The sequence below is a fragment of the Lepisma saccharinum genome, chromosome 10 (genome assembly GCF_977018435.1).
Source record: "Lepisma saccharinum chromosome 10, izLepSacc3.1, whole genome shotgun sequence".
Classification (NCBI taxonomy): Eukaryota; Metazoa; Arthropoda; class Insecta; order Zygentoma; family Lepismatidae; genus Lepisma; species Lepisma saccharinum.
In genome coordinates this window covers 18,180,496-18,202,537 of record NC_139238.1, presented here as the reverse complement: position 1 = coordinate 18,202,537, position 22,042 = coordinate 18,180,496, and the positions used below count along the sequence as shown (strand labels likewise).

The 22,042-nt window shown below is 38.4% G+C and overlaps 1 protein-coding gene across 2 annotated transcripts in view; it reads right to left on the bottom strand.

The window, feature by feature from the left end:
* Positions 1-6,579: 6,579 nt before the first annotated feature.
* The window catches only part of clos (closca), a 152,256-nt gene continuing 136,793 nt past the window's right edge, over positions 6,580-22,042 (bottom strand). For both annotated transcript variants that reach the window (XM_083129614.1, XM_083129615.1), the window contains exons 25-30: positions 21,522-21,732; positions 16,750-16,941; positions 13,577-13,729; positions 11,351-11,610; positions 8,098-8,345; positions 6,580-7,029 (exon numbers count right to left, since the gene is read on the bottom strand). In XM_083129614.1, coding sequence (XP_082985740.1) covers positions 6,711-7,029; positions 8,098-8,345; positions 11,351-11,610; positions 13,577-13,729; positions 16,750-16,941; positions 21,522-21,732 — 1,383 coding nt within the window. In that variant the 3' untranslated portion in view covers positions 6,580-6,710. The remainder of the gene's footprint in view (positions 7,030-8,097; positions 8,346-11,350; positions 11,611-13,576; positions 13,730-16,749; positions 16,942-21,521; positions 21,733-22,042) is intronic.

Below are 22,042 nucleotides of genomic sequence, written 5' to 3'. Positions count from 1 at the left end.
CCTGCCCTATATCACTATATATACGTATATTGGTTGTTTACGACATCTACTTATGGATCCTGTGCCACAGAAAACCTATTCCAATGTGTGTGTGTGTGTTGGGGGGGGGGGTAGCAACATTCGTAAATCTCATTTCATTGGTGATGTGGCTTACGAAGCTTTGAGTTCCCTTTTTTAAGTAGTGAAAATCTATTGCAGTTGGCAAAACTGCAGAACGGTGTGGGCCAGGTGCAGTTTCTACTCGAAGCAACTACGTCATGCAGAGGGAGGGGCGTGCAGTTGATTGAATGAACGCAATGAGACCTACTAGGTATCTTACGACTGCGGGTACCCGGTGGGTTTTCAATACCTGCCAAGAACAATCCGGGCAGATGGTCAGGCAAGGTGCTCAAGCGAGGGTGTTGCGCAGGTTGCATGGCATTTCAGGTGCAATGTCTCTCGAACGGGTCTGCTCCAGGTCTTGTGCAGGCCTCTGGTCTCACTTCTCCACAATTCCTCTTTCCGAAGTAACACTCTAAAAGATAAATACTTTGTTGTAATGTAAACTTTTGTGGTGCCATATTAAGCCACAATCTTCAACACATGGACACAACACAACTTCCGAGGGAAGATTATACTGGCGTCAGACTGCATTTTTCAACAGAAAGGGAAAGAGCAGAAAAGCAAAGACTGTAGCTTGCAACTGTTGTGGACCCGTTCACCGGGAAAGACGCGCTGATGCCAGGCTGCTTGCCGCCGAGTCTCTTAACGAATGTCAGGAAATGCTCTGTATAATTGTCTGCATGCTAGTGATATGTGCGTAAATAAGTGAGACGTTACAGGATGAAAATGCTGGCAAGGCACAGTGGTTCGAAACCCACTTTAAACTGTAGATCCAGTCTTGATTAGCCTCACTGTGCATAAAGGACTTAAAACATTTAAATTCAAAATCTGTGCCATGTCGCATGCTATCTCTGCCCAAAGCCAAAACGAACGCACTGTACATCATATTCCTTATACCATACATGCCAGTTTTGATTGAACAAACACAAACTATCCCTTCACACTGCTGTCTGATGCTCATCACTAAGCCAATTTAACCACTTGCCTGATTAACCAGAGTTAACTCTGGTAAATAATATGTAAAGCAAAAACAAATTCAGAGTTATCTCGTTAAAATCGTACAACTACAGTGCACTTTACTTCCTACCCGGACAGTCTCGTTTGAGCTTTAATAGGTGTTAATTCCCATTTTGGCCACTAGGTGAAACGTGTAGATAGCTTGTTGAGATACTGCTGCCATCTACCAGATTCCCGTGATACTACGAAGTTGTCGCCATTCCAGTGACGCGAGAGGAAAGAAGATTCGTCGCGAGTCAATATACTATTGCCCACATTGCGATGTTGCACTCTGTGTTAGCCTATGCTTTTGGGTTTATCACACTGTGGGTAACATTTGATGTGAGTCAGTATGTGAGAGACTGTAAACTTGGGCAGCATTATAATGTGAAGACATTTTATTTTTGACAGTTTATATGCTATTTTCAAACATTTGTAGTACTTTCCTTATATGTATGAGTTAACTCTGTTTAATAATTATGGAGGATTTTTGAATAGTTTTGTGACCTTATTTGACCCCAAAAATAGAATTTTGTTACAGTTCCTTAATTGCTGATATTGTTAAATTACAAACACAATAAAAAAATATGTAAAATATGGACCATTTTTGGGAAAATAATGTGTCAGGCAAGTGGTTAAGGTGAACAATAAGATGGATGCACACTGTGAATGCGATCATTGAAGCTTCCTGCCTTGCCCTCTCCTCTCTTACAACACTCCAGCACTGCTGCTGACTACACAGGCCACACTTGTATAGGAGAGCACCCTTCCACAATTACAACAGGTGAACCAGGCCTGTTTCAGCATGTTTTAGTGGTATCTTCTTGGAACAAGGTGTTCAAAGGAAAGCAAAAGTCCTTGTTTTCAGATGTGCAAGAAACCTTTGTGTGATGGAAACCAGGCCCAGAGCCAGGAATTCTTTGTAGGAGGGCGAAGTCAATCCTATACCTCACGTCAGGTCAAGTTTGCAGCAAGTTTTATGTATTCACCCGCACGAGAATGGAGCTCAGAATCATCCATGACAGTCTTGCCTGAACCTCCAAGCTCTTCGTATCGCAGACAATGAGAGAATCTGCAGTATTGCCAACCCCTTAACACATTAAAACCCATACAGGCATGTCAAGCGAAATGAATGTTTACTTCTTTTTGTCTCCCTTAAAGTACTTTCTGTGCATAGATTATGCAATAAATGTGTCCTTAATATAAATCGCGAAATATCTTTGAAACATAGGGGCATGTGTGTATATGTCGAGCACGCAGAAAAGAAATAAAACAGGTAAAAGTAAATGACAGGCCACCTCTTGAATTTAATGCAGAGTTATTGTTTCTCGTTTAGAAATAAATTTATGTAAATTTTGGTTGCTTTGTTCGCAATGCATATGTTACTATAAGATACACGCCCTTCAAGTTTATACTACCAAAAAAGCATGATTTGTTATTGGTGATATAGCTAGCTATACAATGTAGTGAATTGTCTGTTACTATTACTCTGTTCGGTTTCAATTTATGAATCGCGTCACTAAACCAGGAGCCAAATGTTGGTCTGTCCATTTCTTGGTGATAATCACCCTTCCCTTTCTTTGCATGGAACACTAAATATGCATCATCTTCAACAAAGCCTTCATTGCCGCCAGTTGGTGAAACAATAAGCCTCCCCCTCCCCTGTTGGTTGCTTCAGCACTGTTGGTGGTTTTGCACGTTCCCATGCTTGAATCAATGTACGCCAGCGTTAACATGTTTCTTTTCACGGCAATATATTTTTAATACCGCGGAGATTCTTTTGTCGTCAACAACAAACAATCTTTTCCTACTCCTAAACTCAACCGCAAATCATTCAACACCAGAGACATAGTTCGTGCGCACATTGACGGCAAATCACCTCATGCCCTGTTTTATTTTGGTCTTGTTGCTGTAAGTAGGAATATGTATTGAAAACAACTTGTTTGACTTTTGAAGAAGTTTTTTTTTCGGATGAAGCTCAAAATATCACTCTGGCAAAGCCGGACACTGAACAGGAGACCTCAATTTAGCCATTCTCGCCGCTGTATAGAACGATTAGTAATGAATCACGATAAAAGTAGGGTTAAAATAGTGGGATAATGTATCACTGATTCCACGTGCTCTGCAACGGATTCAGTCTCGCTCGACTCGCTGTTGATCTTCAGCACAATATAAACTCCAGTTGGCGAATCTGCGGATTCAAGTCCGTCTGCACAGTGATTGCAACCAATCACGTCCATACCTGCTAATGGATGTATTATTTTGTCTGTATATTACAAATTAAATAACTCTTTTCTTGCAAGTGTGCAGTTGTGTCGGAATGGAACCCATCTCTAGCAGAACTATATTCTGCGCACACGTTTGGATCTACATATGCAAAAACCTGCTGCAAACTTAACCTGACGCGAGACTTAGAGGGGCCAATTTCTTAATATATTGTGTCGCATTGGCAGATATAGCAAGGTACACAGAGGCACTTGCTCCCTCCCCCACAAGAGATAAGTAATAGAAAAGGGATGATATCTTGAAACTGCAACGAACAATAAAAACTTTGAGCAATATCAAATAGCAACATTTCGATAATGATCTTTCCAGATTGTCAAAGAATCAGTGGCGTGCGGGGGGACTGGTGGAGGACTGGTGAAAGACAGGAAAATATGGTAAAATGAGGACTGACTACTTAAAAATGTACACATAACCCTTCCCTTTCGAAAATCCTGGGCACGCCACTGCAAAGAATATAAAGTTCAACATAAATAAGCTAAAAGGGACTGTATCTACTTGATATTTACAGGTCGATAATGTTAATAGATGATAAATATGTACCAACAGCTTTGGGCACCTCTGCACAACTGATTAAGTGAGCCCTTTATAATTCATGCTTCATAATGATTCCCTCTGGTTTCCAGTATGCAGATTTTTACTCGCAAAGGAATCTAATTTGAATCCAACAACACCATTGTGTTGTGTTATGGAAGAAAAATTGAATTAATTAAATAATAATGGTTACATATTATCTACACTTTGATGGATTGTGTAAAAATTGGTAATACATTTTTATGTACTTGTTAAAACATGGGTCCCTGAGTCCACCACGGACTCTTTCCTTCAAAGGGGACTCTTGCATCACTACAATGTTTGCCTACTGGTTATGTTAACCATTTTGCAAAATATTGTGTGAATTGTATTATGTTATAGTTGAAATACATGTTTTGACACCTGATAAACAAATAGGAATCCCTTGATTGATTAGTGACGTCTTTGATTACAGTGTCATCATTAATATTTCATATTAAGTTTCATAGAAATAAATGGTTTTAATAGGGTGCGAATAACTTGATGGGGCACCATGGCATTTTTTAACATTTTTTTTTACTATAGATCATCTGGCTCCCAGGGCAGATTCCCGCCACCCCATAGCTATGGCTCTGAAGTTGGACTAGAAGAATACCAGACATAGGGAGCAAGAAAATTTTCGAAATGTATTTTTATTTGTATAAAATTTGAAATGGGGGGGGGGCAATTGCCCCTTGCAAGTGCCCTTGGCTGTCTGAAAGAAAAATGCAAGGAACACGTAAAAACTAATTCCATCATGAGCATCAAATTGTCCTGCTATTCTTAGATTCTCCTATTCTTGTTTTTTTTTTTACTTCGATGTTTGCTTCCCCTAGAATGAACTTCCGTCCAAGGTTGGGAGGGAGGGGGATATGGCCCCTGCCCCTTGTGGTTGCGGCACTGTCTGTGAGTGTCTCTTCATCAATTTCACGTCATCATTCATTATTGCGATTAGCTAGAAGTGGCAGAAAAGCAACTCTAAGTAACAAGATTCAAATATCCACTCCCTCCCTCTACCACATGAATCACTATTACCAAAAAGGTAGACTTGGGAAACAAAAATTTAAGCAGTTCCAAGTTCATAGCAACACATCCAAGAAAAACATCTGACACCGTCAGGCACCTTTAATACAAGACTACTCAAAATGTCACAATTGTTCTAGATACTGAAAATTGCGAAATCGTATTCCGAAGTCTGGATCTGGAAGGGAATTCCCCCCTCCCCCCAATCATGATACGACATTATACAGAATCCCATACACCCTAGTAAATCACAAAATCAATAAGTGTCTATGTTGCTAGAGTAACACATGATATAATTGTAAGAATATAGAGAATTTCAGGTAGGAATGTGTTCTGTATTTTCACAGGGGGGGGGGGCTCTAGCTACGGGCCTGATGGAAACAAAAGGAAGCTCCGACGAGTGACAACCTTAGCCACGTATACACAGGCTGGCCTGACAGAACCTACTTCTTATAACTAGATTTGCTATTGGCTAACAATAGACAAACTCTTTGCATGCAGTTTCTACTCAAACATTATGTATTTATGCAAACTCCATGGTGTCTTACATCAATGTAAAGACTAGATTCTGGAGAATACCTGGATATTTTAATCATTCCTTGCAGATGAGAGGTTAGTGAAGAAATAACATCAGAAAATGGAGTAGTTTTTCAAGAATTTACAAAAATTTACTTTAGGAACTTCAATGTAGTTCTTACCCCGGTATACGATAGACACCAGTATTTTTGTTTCCTAACTGCTGTCACAGTAACAAATGATAACCTTCAATGATCAGTTTTCACCATGTAAATTATCTTAATATTTTCTTAAAAATGTGTGCTAAAACTGACAGTGTTACGAAGGCTTCAGTTTTTCATGAATTTTCTCAAAAATACCCAATTTTCTTGCATTATTTCTTAATTAACCTCTCATCTGTGTGCAAAGGTAAAGATAAAGGTAAAGTGTTCCCTTGTGCATAGCACCACGCCATGAAGGCGTATAGGGTGTGTGGGGGTGGGGGTAACGCCCCACACTTTCTTGATCCGGTCGTGAGTGGGGTGATGTGATCAGCATCACGCTCCTGACTGCCTTTACCCCCCAGGGTTTCCCCCAGGTACCCATGTTATTCGACGCTGGGTAGGCGCTGGGGCCGCTTCCACCGTTAGAAAAGTTCCCGGATTTGAACCGGCCGGGGATCGAACCCGGGACCTTGAGCATGGTAGTCAGACGCGTTACCGACTGAGCCACCGTGGCCACTGTGTGCAATTAGTAAAATATCTATTTATGCACCAGAATCTAATCTTTACACTGATATGCGATACACCTCACTATTTCGCTCATTAACTGCTGTCACTGTAACAAAAGTTATCCCATTCTGATACTTTTTCAATGCAAAAGAATAAGAGGAAGTAAGTTGAAAGTTTTGTTTGGAAGTGTACATCCAGGACATTGGCTGCTAGTGATGTCGCTCCTTAACCAGTCCATTGCTTTAACGTAGCTCCCCAATTGCAATCACGATGACGGGTCAACAAATATTGGGGCTACCATGGGAACAGCTTGTACCAAAGATGAGAGTGCTAACCATTTGAATACACGAAAGTCCACATGTACTGGTTCCATATTAATCTAATTAATAAAGTACTGTTTAACAATTATATTCATATTTACTCGTATGTACATGAAATAAATATAGGCTTTGCAAAAATATATCACAAATACAGCTTTTGTAAAAACATTAGGAACTGCAATAGAGCACCATACTAACAACAAAGAATTCACATCTGTGGACGTCGTCCTTTAAATAATGCCTCAATAATTTTGGTTTCCTTCGGTCCAGAAACAGCAACGAAGTGACGAGCGAAAGAGTCTGTGAACGTAGACATCCTGTGGCCAGTGATCAAACCTGCTGCGTGAGTCAGTTCTTTGAAGCCTTCCACACCTGCATCTTGATACACAATGAAGGGTTTCGCTGGGTTGTTGGTTACCACATAGAGAACCAACTGCTGCGAAGGAAGGATTGCAAATTGAACTGACGTAGGAGTAGCTGGGTGCAGGGTGATCCAATGTTGGAAGTAACCACTTCCAAAGTCAAACCTGAAAAGATAAAATTAAATAGTTTTGTTTTATTGTTCGTTGTTACTAATAGTAACAGCTTTCAAGTAGTAAATATTTATTAGGAATTTGCCGATACTGATAAAATTTCAGATATAAAATTTACCGATACCGATATTCTACCAATCAGACTTAAAATTCCAAATGGTCCTTGAGGAACCTTAATAAATGCATGTTTCAAGGTGACTGCAGTGCAAAAGAAGTTGCAAAAACTACCAAATTTCAGATTTTTTCAGCTTCTAGTTTTTGAGTTATTAACTTTAAAAAAAAGCAAAGATCTCAAATTTGACGACATTTTGAAATCTTTAAACAGCTGTAGATCAAAAACTATATGACGTAGAGAGCTCAAATTGGTGTAATTCTCTTCTGCTTTTAATGAGCTTTAATTTGAAATGCAACCAAAAAAGTTTCTTTGAAACCCCCCCAAAAAAAACATTTTTTTTAAAAATATGTGTTTGTGTAATGAAGAAATTTTATAATGGGATGGCAATGGGTTCCTATGTAAATTAATTTTTTGTATTGTAATGTATGAGAAATTTGCTAAATTTGTTGACTTCCATGTTAAACCATAAGTTGAGTGGTGGTTGATGTTGAAGTCTCCGTATTAGTCTATTTTATAATTTTTGGGCTACAAATAATATGAAAATTTGTAATATTTATCACTTTTAATATCTGGTAACTAAATCGATATATATATAGAGATTCAGGTAGAGACTGCCACCAAAAGAAGTCTGACTATTTCTACCACCCCCCCTTCAACCCACCAGCCGCCACAAATGTTGAAAGTTTATAACAAATTGCAATATTGAAGTCAGGAATGTTATTGAAATGATACAATCTATTAATTTGTGTGTGTCTGTGCGCATGTGCAGAAAACTAGGACATGCTGACGAAAGTTTACATTGTATAAGGGACATAACAAAGCCACCGCAACTTCATATAAGATTCATTGCTTGTACCAGAGTCAACTGTCAGCCTTTCTCACTCGCCAATTTTTACGTATACAGTTTGAAACCATTATTTGTGCCCTATCACTATGGCCACTCTTACCTGTGAATCTCGACACATCCTCCATATGGAGTACCCTTGATGTATCCAGAGACAATTGCTACATAGTGACGTCCTTCAAAACTGATGCTAGACACGCCAATTGGATTGGGAACCTCGATTGATTGGTGGAATTCAAATTTCCTGGATACATTGTTGTATTTCCATAGATCCACTATGGCTTCCTGAGGGTAGGCTTCAGCATTTGCAACTGCTAGGTACAGCATAGATCCAGCAATTCCAGCAACAGCCTAGAATTATTTTTTTAAAAATTAGGTAGCATGAGCAATGAAGCTATTCAAAATATCTTACTTTTAAGAAGCTAATACTTCAATAAAATTTCACAAAGACTGATATCTTCATGTATATTTAAATGTAACATTAACTTGACTATGAAACCCTGGATGAGACTTCATGGATGCAAAGAGAACATATCGTCCATTGAGAACGTAAATGTTCCATCTCCAACTTGTAAACAAATTGATATATTCTGGCCGTGGTCTATTTGGGATGCAATTGTTTCGGCCCTGCTAACGTCTGATGTCTACATACAACCAATATTGATATACGTGGGTTGGAAATTTAATAGTGGCAACACTGCTGTATATACACCATGAAACTAAACCAGTGCTTCTCACTTATACCATATGTTAGTTTGACACCTAAGCTACCTCCCAGTAAATGGACTCTTCCTTCCAATACTAGGTACATGCGCAGTAATGAGGAATAGAGTATCGGAGTTGGTGGACTAAAGTTGCGGTCAGAACCCCACTAATGTGAAAGTTCTGGTTATTCTTGCCGTACCTCCAGGACAGACCATAAATGCAGTGTATTACTGTTTATTTTTGGAAGATATCCTGTGACCTGCGTTGTGAAAGAGGGGACACTTTCTGCTGAATCCTCCCATCATTTTGCAGGACAATGCTCAGGTTCATGTAGTGCAACCTGTGGCTGGTTTGTTACCTCAATGGGGCTGGCAGATGCTTTACCATCCCTCATAATTCCCAGACTCAAGCCCTTGTCACTTTGATTTGATACCTAAGATGAAGGGCATTCACTTCCGAACTGTTCCCGAGATTCTTCAGGCAATAGACCGATCCATTCAAACCATCAGCAGAACAGGCACTGCTACAGAAATACTACGACTTCCACATCGCTGGCAACTGATGTAGCCACCAGCATTGTGTACAACCAAGGGCTGTAAAAGTTTCACAGAGGTTATCTCTTTCGTATCATTTGTAAACTAATGGTTGCCACTATTAAATTTCCAACCCACGTATTTGGATTGTTTTGGTTCATATACAAAATTTTGAAGCAGCCACGAGAATGTAAACTCCAAACAGCCAATGAAACCTTATAAATTCCCTCAACACGCACCATGCGAGTATGAGATAAACCACCATGCTCACTTTTTTGAATAGTGAAATCAAAGTAGTTGATTGAATTTATGTATTTTACTCTGCTACTGAATGACAAATTTATAATGGAATTGTTTCATTTCCATTATGGAGCAACTACCTAATCTCATTTCTAAAACAGATAGAACACTGGCATTCTCAAATCAAAGTTAGGGAGATTTCAGACCTAAGTGACATGGGGATCATAGGCATGTGCACAGGAGGCAATGGGGAGGGGGGCAATTCTGCAGATTTTTTTTTCCACAGAGGGACAAGCAAGGTATTTTTCCATGGGGCATATTACCCCGATAATAGTGTTGCCCCCTCAAAAAACACCACTTGAATTTGAAATTATTGCATTAATTAAATTACTATGACTTAAATCAAATTATATGTGTGAACTATATACTTTTAGGTTGACATTCAATTTCTAAGGGGGACGTGTGGTCATCCTTGCCCCCCCCCCCCCTTTCCAGGCGTCCATGTCCCTACATTATTTAACTCGCCTAGAAATTTAGTGTAGAGGAATCTTATCGCCGATATTAAACAATATTATGCTCTTAAAGAAAATTTAAATATTTTCAAGCAAATTCAAGTTTAAAGCAACTATGGGGAAAGGGGGTGCAGTGGTGCAACCGCAGGGAGGGCAATGGACATTGCCCATCCCCAACCTTGGATGGAAATCAATTCTAGGGGGACAAATATTGAGGTAAAAGAAAGCAAGACTAGTCGAATCTAAGAGTAGCAGGATAAAAGGATACTCAAGGTGGAATTACTTTTCACGTCTTTCTGGCATTATTTCTTCCAGACAGCCAACATCACCTGCAGGGGGCACAAAGGGGCAATTGCCATTCTTGATATCAAAATTTGTACAAATAAAAATGCATTTTGTACAAAATATTTGCTTGCTTCGCTCGCAAATTTTTTCTTTCTAACAGTCTTGTCAGGTTAGGCCTGAACTAGGGGGCAGAGGGAGTTGGCCTTGAGCACCGAACGAGTAAAAAAGAATGCCACAGCATCCTGTAAAATACTTTGTGCCATAACAAATCAATATTGTTTTTAATTTGCAAAAATTGGAATCTAAAATTTTTCTTGCTCACTTTGCTTGCAATTTTCTTGTTTTCTGTAATGCATTAAAATTACCAGAAAAAGAAGTTGTAACTACTAAGTACTTCAGACTCTTGCTGCTAAACAGTTGTGTGTTAAATGCATGAACACAATTCTTTGGACAGAAAAGAGTGCGGCACATTCCAGAGACAATTTATTTATTTATACGTTATGGTGCCTCTCTATGTTTTTGCATATATGTATGTATGTACCCATGAATGCAATGAAACTAAACAGGGACATAAAATGAGGTTTCTCTTTCCCAAGTGAACTTTCATCTAGGCTTTTGCCCCCCTTAATCAGAGGGTCTGCGCATGCCTATAATGGGGATTTCACATTGAGGTGACCAGTGACACAGGCCTCCCAGTTCATAAAAATAGATTTTGGTCGGGTATTTATCTTCTGGCAATGTTATTATGAGTAGGAAGGAAAGGAAAGGAAAACTGCCACGAAGAACATGGTCTGTCAGTGACCACGTGCAGGAGTGAACAGCGTAATTTTTGCTTAGCAACATTTCAACAGGTTTTGTGAATAATTGAACGAGTTATAATTTGATGTGAATTAAAAATTCACTCAAAAATTGAAAAATTGGTAAATAAAAGAAATGAGCTTAGTACTTTTTAGATGATAAATATTTCTTCCGATAGCCTGGATAAAACACTGGCGTCCAATCAAACAACGCATTAAAAAAAATACCATAATGTTTGTAATTTGACCACATAAAAGTGAAATTGCCCAATGGTGATTTTTACCTGCACTGGATAGTGGGTTTCTATTTGCTGATACAGGTAAAATTCCTCCATTCCGATCCCTGTACCATAAAATGGGACGAGTTTCTCACAAAATATGTCTGAGAAGCTTCCAACAACACGAGTTAGCAAAATACAGGTTTCCAAAGTATCAGGCAGCACAAAGGGAACTGCTGAGGTGCTCCCATTGTTGAATATACTGTGCACTGTTTCAGGAATTCCCTTCTTGTTGAACAGGAAGAAGTAGCCAACAGTACTGTATGCTGAAAAGAAAAAAAAATATACAGTTTAGTTATATTGGCAGATTCTCAGTCACATCATCTTGAAATTTTATCAGACACTGATAAAATTCAGACATAAAATTTACAGACACCAATTAAGTTCAGACAAAATTTATGGATACTGATGAAGTTCAGACAAAATTTATGGATACTGATGAAGTTCTGACAAAAATTTACAGATATAGATAAAGTTCCAATTTAAAATTTACAGGCACCGATAAAGTTCTGATATAAAATTTACAGGTACCGATAAAGTTCTGATATAAAATTTACAGGTACCGATAAAGTTCTGATATAAAATTTACAGGTATCGATAAAGTTCCGATATAAAATTTACAGGTATCGATAAAGTTCCGATATAAAATTTACAGGTATCGATAAAGTTCCGATATAAAATTTACAGGTACCGATAAACTTTTGACAAAATTTACAGACACCGATAATTCATAGCCCACCCATCCACACAAAATGTAAAAAAAAAAATCCACACTAGTCCTCAATTTATTTATGTAACCAGCAGACTAACGAGTTTTGACTGAAAATAACAAATTGTGTGTATTTATAAATTTTCTCCATAAAATCAGTGTTCACAAGTTATGAGTATTGAATAGGGCTTAGAAGGATGGAAACTGAAAATAGATTGTATTTTAATGAGGTAAATTCAATGTGAAGTTGTGCAAGATGGCAACAGAATGCATGGGCTATCTGCTGAAGTAGCTGCGAGCTGCAGTTGGACCTTGCGCTCAAATATTTCAGACACTTTCGTCACCATGTAAAAATTTCAGTGAAAAATGTAGGCTCTACTAGGACCTGGGCCAAGCAGACCATGCCATTGTTCTGCCAACTGAGCTACCGTAGTCAGCCTGTAGCCTGATTTTTCCCTTATTTAAACTAAAGCACAATTAGGAATTTATCGTGACACACATATAAGAATAGTACCTCCTCAATAAGTGCTTTTATCAACTCTTGACTTTGTCACAACTTGGATATATCCATATGGCTATGTCTCTTCTTGCCCATTGATCACCTATAGACATGTGAATATTAATTCCAACTGCAATACTTGTTTCAACTCCTGTGCTTTATGCTAAACACACACACACATTACACACATGGCAGTCTGTAATGTGTTAGCCTGGAACACCCAGATCTCAAGTTGGGAAGGGAGGGGGGGGGGGTGAAGCTGAAGGTGCTGCAGCCCCTTCTGAAATTTTGAGAAAATCAAATTTTCCAAATGGAAGCAGGAAAGGCCTCTGGTAAAAGCAAAATGGTAAATGCAAAGTCCCCTGAAAATCACCCCCAATTATCATTTTTGTCTTCAAACAACTTTTAAAATGAAGGTTAAAAAATATATATTTGCGAAATATTTCGTACTGCATCCCGTTCCCTCCCACGTAATATCTACCTTCACAATCCCAGCCCTCCCCCCCAAAAAAAATCTGCATATGCCAGTGGTGTGCTCAGTTAGATGTTTCTATCTTATTACTATTTATTCTGAGCTACCGGAGTCTGCCTTTAGTCTGATTTTTCCCTCATTTCAACTAAAGCACAATTAGGAATTTATCGTGACACACAGATAAGGATAGTACCTCCTCAATTTTATTTTCTGACATTTTAAAACTACATGTCTAGCCAATCAATCTGCTAGCTTTCTGAGTGTCTAAAATTATACATTTTAAGATATAACTGTCTACCACTTGCATTCAAATGAAAATCAATTACTATGTGTTTATCAAAATCATTGGGGAAGACTTGGGAGAATTTGGGGAGACTGCATCCAGGGTCTTTGGGAGGGGAAGCCCTAGTGTGATGAAACCATGAGAGTGGTAGCAACATTTATTGTGGTGATTCAAAACCCCAGAAAACAGTAAGTAGATTAATTTGTATTAATAGTTGCAAGATGCAAGCTGTCAAGTGGGGTGACACTTGGGTAAAACATTTAACTTACCTGGTGCATTCCTGTAACTTCGCCTTCCAACTCGCACTTTCTCATTTATTTCATTTTCAATCCTTGTCAAAACAAACAAGTAGTTGTGATACATCCTGTAAGTTTTAAAAAATATTCCAAATATTGGATTTTTGATTTTCACTTGCGGTTGAGCTGGAATGAAATTTAAGGAACAAATTTTAATGCACATGCAACCTTTGATAATGAATGAGAAAATTTTGGGGTGCTTTGGCACGTATTGCCATTTTGCAACCTTATAAGTAGGGCTCTGATAGTTATGCACTAAAAAAATGCTAAATATGCACTTTAAAAAAACTGTTTAATTTATAAATGCTGTATTACAAACTATGAAATATTACATGCCAGGCAATGAATATGTATTATTCTGAATGCTCATTCGCTGTACAGATTTTTTTCAATTAATATGGTTCTGCGTTAAACACAATACATTACAGATCAAGATCATGATTGCATTTGATAACAACATGTATTCTCAAATTTTCGAACTTGAAACTCCTTCAGTTTTCAGCTAGAATAGTCTTATATTCAGAAAACACACGTTCCATGACTGTATTTTAGGGCAACAAAGTCAGACACATCAAGTTCCAGATCATCCATTTGTATGCAGAATTTTGCAAACTTTCACCATTGTTGCATACCCACTGTTCTTTTTCAATACTGCATCCAATTTCTGTACATACATAGGATCTTCAACCTGGGTGAGGGCCTCTTTAACGTCTTCTATAATTTTGATGCTTCTTTGAAGTTGTAACTTGTTTGAAGTTGTTGAAAGAAGAAAGACAGAAAAGATTAAGAAAATATAAAGAAAAGAGTAGCGAGGAGAAGAAAAAAAAATACAGTATATGCTTGGTGTTGGTTGTGGGTACAAAAATATGCACATCAACTTATTTTCATACAAATATGCACCTGCATATGAAATATGCATTTTTAGTTAAAAATCCTTAAATATGCATTTGCATATGCAAAATGCATAATTATCAGAGCCCTACTTATAAGTGTAAAAGGAACAATCCCCTTAAAACCCTTCCTTAAAGTTAAAAAAGGGGTGTAAACAGCCCCTTTAGATAGGCTAAAAGTTCAAAGTGATAATCACCTATATTTTTGTTACATTACATCACTTTTCTGCCACTTTTGGCTAATTGCAACATTGAGGATAAGTGATGATTAGATGATGAAAGAGACACCCGCCTGGGAACTTTGGTGACAAAATCACTTAACATGCTCAGCCACAGAGCCGGCGATAATCCTCTTCATTTACTACAATTTTGTTATACTGTTTAGCATGAAATGCACATTTCCACTGTGGTGGATTTAGTTTTAATTCCATTTTCTCATTACATTATTGCATTACAACAGAGAGAGATAAAATGGCAGAATTTGAAATGGATAGGACACACGTTAAGGTAAATGAGGATATTGAGAGAGATTGGAACCTGCAGGGTACACGAAAAGAGAGAGACCTGGACAGACATGGCGAAGATCTGTTGGAAGAAATCAATTTGTGGAATGAAGTGAAGATGATGCTATATGTTTCACAAGGGACAATAGGATTTAAGTCTAGTCCAAATAACTCAATTAGCGTGTGTAGTCCAATCAAACTGCTACTTGCTCACAGTTGCATCCAGCGGCGGCTCAAGGAGTAGAGCTGCCGTGCCATGGCACTACCCTCAGAAGAAATTCATACATCGCCAAGTAAAGTTAAATGAATACATTGATAGTTTACAGACAAGGAGATTCGAATCTTGCAATCGGTCAAGCTGACGTGACGACAGCCCCAATCTCCTCACTGCATCGCCAGCTGTTTCGTTCGTACCCTCGCAAGGCAACAGTCCGTGCCACGGAAGAGCTGGCCTAATCATGGACCTAACCAAGTTGACACACGTGCAGAGGGTTGAAGTCTCAGCGAGGAACATTTCCACCATGAGCCGAGAAGAAAGTGGCAAGGAGCGGGGTTAGCCCATAAGAAACTGTGCCAGTCTTAGCCTGGCCTGGCGAGGGAACTTTCGCAGTGTTGACACGACACAGTTGCCACCTTCAGAAAAAAGTCTAAATACGACTGGTTTGTAAGACCCGCTGGGGAAGTAATTTCTGCCTACTTTTGGAGAAACGAACCTAATATTTTTCCAATGAACATTTTTGATAATAGATAGATGCACCAAGAGGGCCATCCAGAGTTTTTTGAAAATATCCTATGATGATGCGAGTTTCCTTTGGCATTTCGACAATTTATTTTCATAACAAAGATATTTTCGACATCCAGTTAGAATACGTGTGCATGGGGGAGAAGAAGGTGATAGGATTTGTTTTTTCCTTTCCTCTTGTAATTGTTATATTTTTAGGGCAGTTTCCTGTAGTGTATAAAGATAGGTTAGTGAGTGAAGATGAATCGGATTAGTACGTTACTACTTAAACACATGTTGTTTTCCACGTTACCAAATGAGGACAAACATCTTGGCTAGTGGCGCAACCTCAAGGAGGGGGCAGGAGGGAGGTTTTTTTTTTTCTATTTACTTGATCACGTTGGCACTACCCATCATAGTTGCTACCGGCTTCCACTGGTTGCATCTAATACATACTAATATCTATCTATATATATAAAAATCTATATAAAAATGGATGTGTGTATGTTTGTTCCGGCATAACTCTCGAACGCCTGGAGCAATTTCAACCAAACTTTGTACACATGACTTACAATCTGTAAATAAATACTGTGGGGGGTAAGACACCCCTAGGGGTGGAGGTGGGAAGGGGGTAACACATAAAAATAATCAAAAACAACAGATATTAGTGTGGAATTCATAGCTTTTGGGGTCGCTAGGATGAATAGACACACTCCCAATGCCTTTCAATTTATTAATTCTTGCTCCTGGAGTTGAAACGAAAAATGTTGTTTATAATCAAGTTTTGAGTTAAATTAATATTATAGTGAATTTGTAAAAGATTTTACTTTATAATTTGCATACTGTACTTATACTTCTAAATACCTGTAAATAAAATTAGTTACATTTTACAGTATAGTTAGAATTCATTATTTTCCTGTCTAATAGAAGATTGGGATAAATAAATACCTGGACAATCAGCCAGTTCAAAACTACAATAATTTAGGGCTTGAGATTGGAAACAAACAAAAAAGGAACAAGTGTTCCTCTTACCTTCTTCAACAAAGATCTGCAACTCACTATCCCAGTTAAGAAAAGATATCAATCCATACTGTGAGGTACTGCCTTGAATAACTGCTACACGACCACTAAAATTATCATTCAAGTATATTGGAGCAAATACTTCGATGTGGTGTTTCTTTATTGTTTGGAGCAATTTATACTGAGTAACATAATAAGCCTTACCTGTTAGAAAGAAAGAAAAATGATTAGACATTGCTGTAGCCACTGAGGGAAAAATGGCTACATCAAAATAAAGACTGGACTGGAACAAAATTTTAACTAATAGAGTATCAACATAAAGTTAACAAATATAGTACTGATTCTACATCAAATGAGACCCTTTGCCTTCTTATTGCATGTGAGGGTTCACTGCACAAGTAGTGTAACTCCATTCAAGAGAGTTTTGAGAAAAAGGCATTTTTAAATTACTTAGTACTATGTTTAGATGTTGGAGCACAAACACATTGGTGCCTCTATGAGAAAGAATTGGAAACTTAGGAGTTACACAGTCCAACAATTAAGTAATGAGACTGATTTTATATTGTCCCACGTGTGCATTCTATCTGTGAACGCATTCATGATGTTGTGTGGTCCATAATCCACAACCTGGCAACACCTCATGCACTTGCGATGGGCATGCTGGGAATTATGCCACCATGTCAAAGGAGGTGCAAGGGTGTCGTCACGTAATAGCTATGGAGCAGCGAGTGAACATTAAGTTTCATGAAAGACATTCTGAAAACTGATTGCGGGAATAAACATTTCTTGAATTCTCTTGTTCTGGAGGACAAAACAGAGCATTATCACTACGGTTCTTGTACAAACAGACAAATCGCAGGATAGAAGTTGCAAATTTACCAAGAGGCAAGAAAATGCAGCTCGAAAAATCAAAGGTGAAGACAACATTGTGTTTCTTATGACATGTAAGCCCATAGTGTACAATAACTCATTGGTGACTTATTGAAGACGCAATATACATGTGGCTAAGGTAGGATATGCCATTGGCTAGGCTTCTGCACTGGGTGAGCGAGGAGTTTGGCGTGGCAGATCCTTGCCGACTGGGGGAGACGTAGGACTAACTGGACACAGGCTGAGTATACTGTATATCCGTTAATCACCCTTTTTAGGCCTGCACGGCCTGGTATAATTTGCCTAACGTTTATATAGTTATGTCTACCTTTTGAAAATGCTAAAGAGGATATTTAATTTTTAAGGGTAAATTGCTCCGGGTCATGAAGGCTGTGGGGGTTTTGGGCAGGGCTGCAGTTGACTCATATAGCCATTATGTACAGACTTTTGACAATTTAATTGGACGGACTGTTACAATTTAATGGGGAGATTATACATGGTTATTATTGTTGAATAAACTAAAATGTTGTTCTTAGGTGTTTAGATGGGTTGTGAATGAATCTTGTGATGCATATATAAATGTGGAAAGTATAATCTGATTTGTTAATAAATATTATGGTTGAATGAATATTAAGCTTTACATTAAATAGTTCAATTACCTACTGAATGATAATTAACTTCCACTGCGCCGATAATATAATCCACATCTCACTTCTTTTATTATTTATAAAGGGGAAATAAGAGACGTACAGGATTATAGACAGCAAAGGCATTATTCATAATGTATTTGTTCCAGAGGATGAAACTAATTGGGTGTTGCTATCGTAGTGCTCTGGATGAGAAAACTGACCCTCTCTGAGCTCAGTTTCCTGAGGCAGGCAGTTGATTCTTGCTCCACGATAATGTACGGTGCCAGAGCAGTGTTTGTCTGTGTATTCCTGGTCCAAAAACAAGAGGATGTGTTGAATCTTCCTCCCTACTCTTCAGATTTATCCTCCTGTGATTATTTTATGTTCCCGAAAGTGAAGCTGCTGCTGAAATTATGGTCTTTTGAACACAGGACCATCCAACAGGTTGTGACGTCCAGTCTTCAAGTCATACCACATGAAGACTTGCAGATGTCGTATCGATCATTGGCCAGCTGTGCCAAATGCTGTATTGATGCAGGAGGATTGTTCTTTGGGTAATAAACAGGCAATGTTCAATTATTTTGTTTCCTTTTCACAATATAAAATCAGTCTCGTTACTTAATTGTTGGACTGTGTATTTCTAGCAATGTTGATATGTAACTCAATTTTCTATTTCCAAGGAAAGTGTGCTCTGAACCTCTCATATAACTAGATGACTTCAAAGGGTTTTGCCTTAGAAAAATAAACTATATTTTCATATATTTACTTTACAAAAACAGGGGATATAAATTATACTAATAAATCTCTGAATGTTAGTGACAATGGTTCTTTATTAACATGCATGCTTTCGTAAAACATAGTGTTAGTACACACACTAGACAATGGCCAATGTTAAATTAACATTATATACCAAAAAGGTAGGGGCAGCTTAAGGGTGGAGCAACCCAGGCAACCTGGGGTACCATCATCAGGGGGGTGCCAAACCAGGGCATCCTCCTTGACTAACGACAAAACCTTATTTCTGATTACATAAGCATGGCTATTTGAGTTTATTTTAAGTCCTTGTTATGGACAGAAAGGCTAATCCCGACTGCTACAGTTTAAAGTGTGATCTGAAGCACCATGTCCACACCACTGTATGTGCGGCTATTTATTTTCAAAAGAGTTGGATTTATTTTTGACAAGAATTTATTGGAGTTACTGCTGAATAACATAAGTATATTGCAAAATCATGTCGCAATGTAAGGTAAGATATTACTGTTATTTTGACGTCATTATGTAGTTATTAAATAAACACATGCCTACAATAAACATGCTCGTTAACAGTAACACTCATAGTATTTTAAAAATAAGGCTGTTATGTTTAGTCATTATCACTTTCGAGGCTGATGACGCATGCATGGAAATTCCCCAAGTATGGGGCTCATTTTAAACAAAATGTAACATGTTGGAATTTTTTTTAAAAAAAAAGTTGTAATAACACGATAAATGCCAATGAGGGCTCGTTTTATTCAAAATTTCCAAGGCTTTCGTTTGGTAAGGTAAACATATCGATGTGTACCCATTTTTGGAAGCAACTTTCTTAAAGTTTGGCTAGCTCCCATCCGGTAGCACTCATCGATCTGGGCAAACCACCACTTTTCACTGATTGCCCCAAGTTATGTAATGGCGAATACATAGTATCAAAACTATAATACAAATAGTATCTTTTTTAAAAGAAGAAAACTCAAGGTCAAGGAGAATGTTTATCACAACTGACCGGAAACTACATCAGAAATTTGCCCATCGATCCGAACTGAAAGCTTGAAAGGGAGTAGGATTGTTCACAAGGGCACAAACTCTTACACCTGGCTGTCCAGAGAAAGGAAGAACATTCCCCCCCCTGATATCTATCCCCCCTCTTAACTTCTTCCCACTGCACTGCACTCCCATTATCACTATCTTCATTCTCCTTTAATTCTTCTTCATCTTCCCCCTTTCTCTTTTGGTTCTTCTCAGTCATCTTCTGGCACACCCTGTATATCTTCAACTTCTGTTTCTTTCCCCGTGTCAAACCCCTCCTCCAACAAGTTGCGAATTTCTCCTGGCCGAAGAGATGCCATCACAAAAGACACTGTCTTCTCACGACAAGGTTTCAAAAGCACTTATGTTCATAGCCCGATAACAAGAGAATGATTTGTGCAGCCAAACTCCTTGCCTGCAAGTGCGTATTACATTTCACCCATGCCTCTCCCCTCCCCCGAAGACCGTAGCCACCTGTGCGGCACAGATGCACTCTCAAATAACTCTATACAGAAAGGCTTCCTCCCACTCCCAGCCTGTTGCTACGTGGAAAACCCACGACAAAGCTCTAATCCCTTTCTTCCTTCCAGAGCCAAATTTACTGCGTAGAGGTGACGCATGTTTAGAACTTGAAAGACTGAGCCCTTTAACTTATAAAGCCTTGAAAAACACGTGGGCTTTTGTTGTGCCTTTTAACAATCTGCTTGGCGACACGACAATGACGTCAGAGTCTACCTGGCGATGACGGCAGATGTGAGGTGGATGCTTGGAGATTAAAGCCAAAAAGATTCAGTGTTTTTTTAATATTTTTTTATTCGGTTTCCTGTTTATTGAACATTTATTATGAAGATATATGTTTGCCGAAATATTCATCAACCGTCCTTCAGTTACTTTTGTCATCTGGAGGCTCTGCCTCGAAAGGGTTAAAATCATATAGAACATGGTTTGTTTTGTTGGAGGAAGGTGCCAAGTAGGATGACCAAGGTAGAAGACAAGGGGTGCCAAAAATTCACCTCACCCAGGCGAAAATTTTATCTTGAACTACCTCTGCTTACAAAGCTTACATTAGCTTACAAAGACAACACTAAAATTGAATTATGCACTTCATTGCAGCCTATTTACAGCAGTGCTTAACGTGGATGGTGAATGTGGTGGAATGGCATCCAGCTAGGAAACATTATGCACAATATCCACCTTCCCCACTTGTCTCATTGTACCCATGTTAAAACTAAGGAACATCTCTCAGCTAGCCCCAAGCCTCAACAAACAAAAGTCTTAATTTCAGAAATATTAAATTTTATATAGAGTAGCATTTGTTTTTAAATTGCATGCATAGAGCAGCCCTTGTGTTAGGCTAACACTACTGAAACAGCTCCATTTAAGGCTTAAAGATGCAATAAATACTTCTGTTTGATTAGTAATATTCTACCAAAAACAAACAAACAAACAAACAAACAAACAAAAAAAAAAAAAGGAAGTCTGCAAATAGAAGCTTCTACTTACTTGACAAACTCTTCCCTACTAGTATCATTTTTCCTAATAAATTCTGATACTCCTTTTGTAGGTCATTTATTTGTAGTGGTGATTCGGATTGTTCAGGAAGGTTTGAAATGTTTAGTCCATAGTAGAGGCCAAGGGCTATTATGTTATCTGCAGACAGTGGAGATGAGAATGTTTTTGGAGCAGAAAATACTAAGTCTCTGTTTTTATAAGCCTGGAAAAGAAACAACACACACACTTAATTTGAGAGGTTGGAAAGAAAATTTAGAGATTTTTCATGGTGAATGAATAGCAAATTTGAGTCGCACAAACAAAACTTCAAATCTATCTACACACATTTGCTTGTAGACTTACGACCAATTTTTCCATGACATACATCCCAGGTTGTTCTTTTAAATTAGGCACATGCAGGAGATGTACTATGTAGAACTTCCAAAGAAATGCAGGCTCGACCAGGACTTGAACCTGACTTGAACCTCTGTCTCTGGCATACCATGCCAGCCTGGCTTAGTCTGATTTTTCGC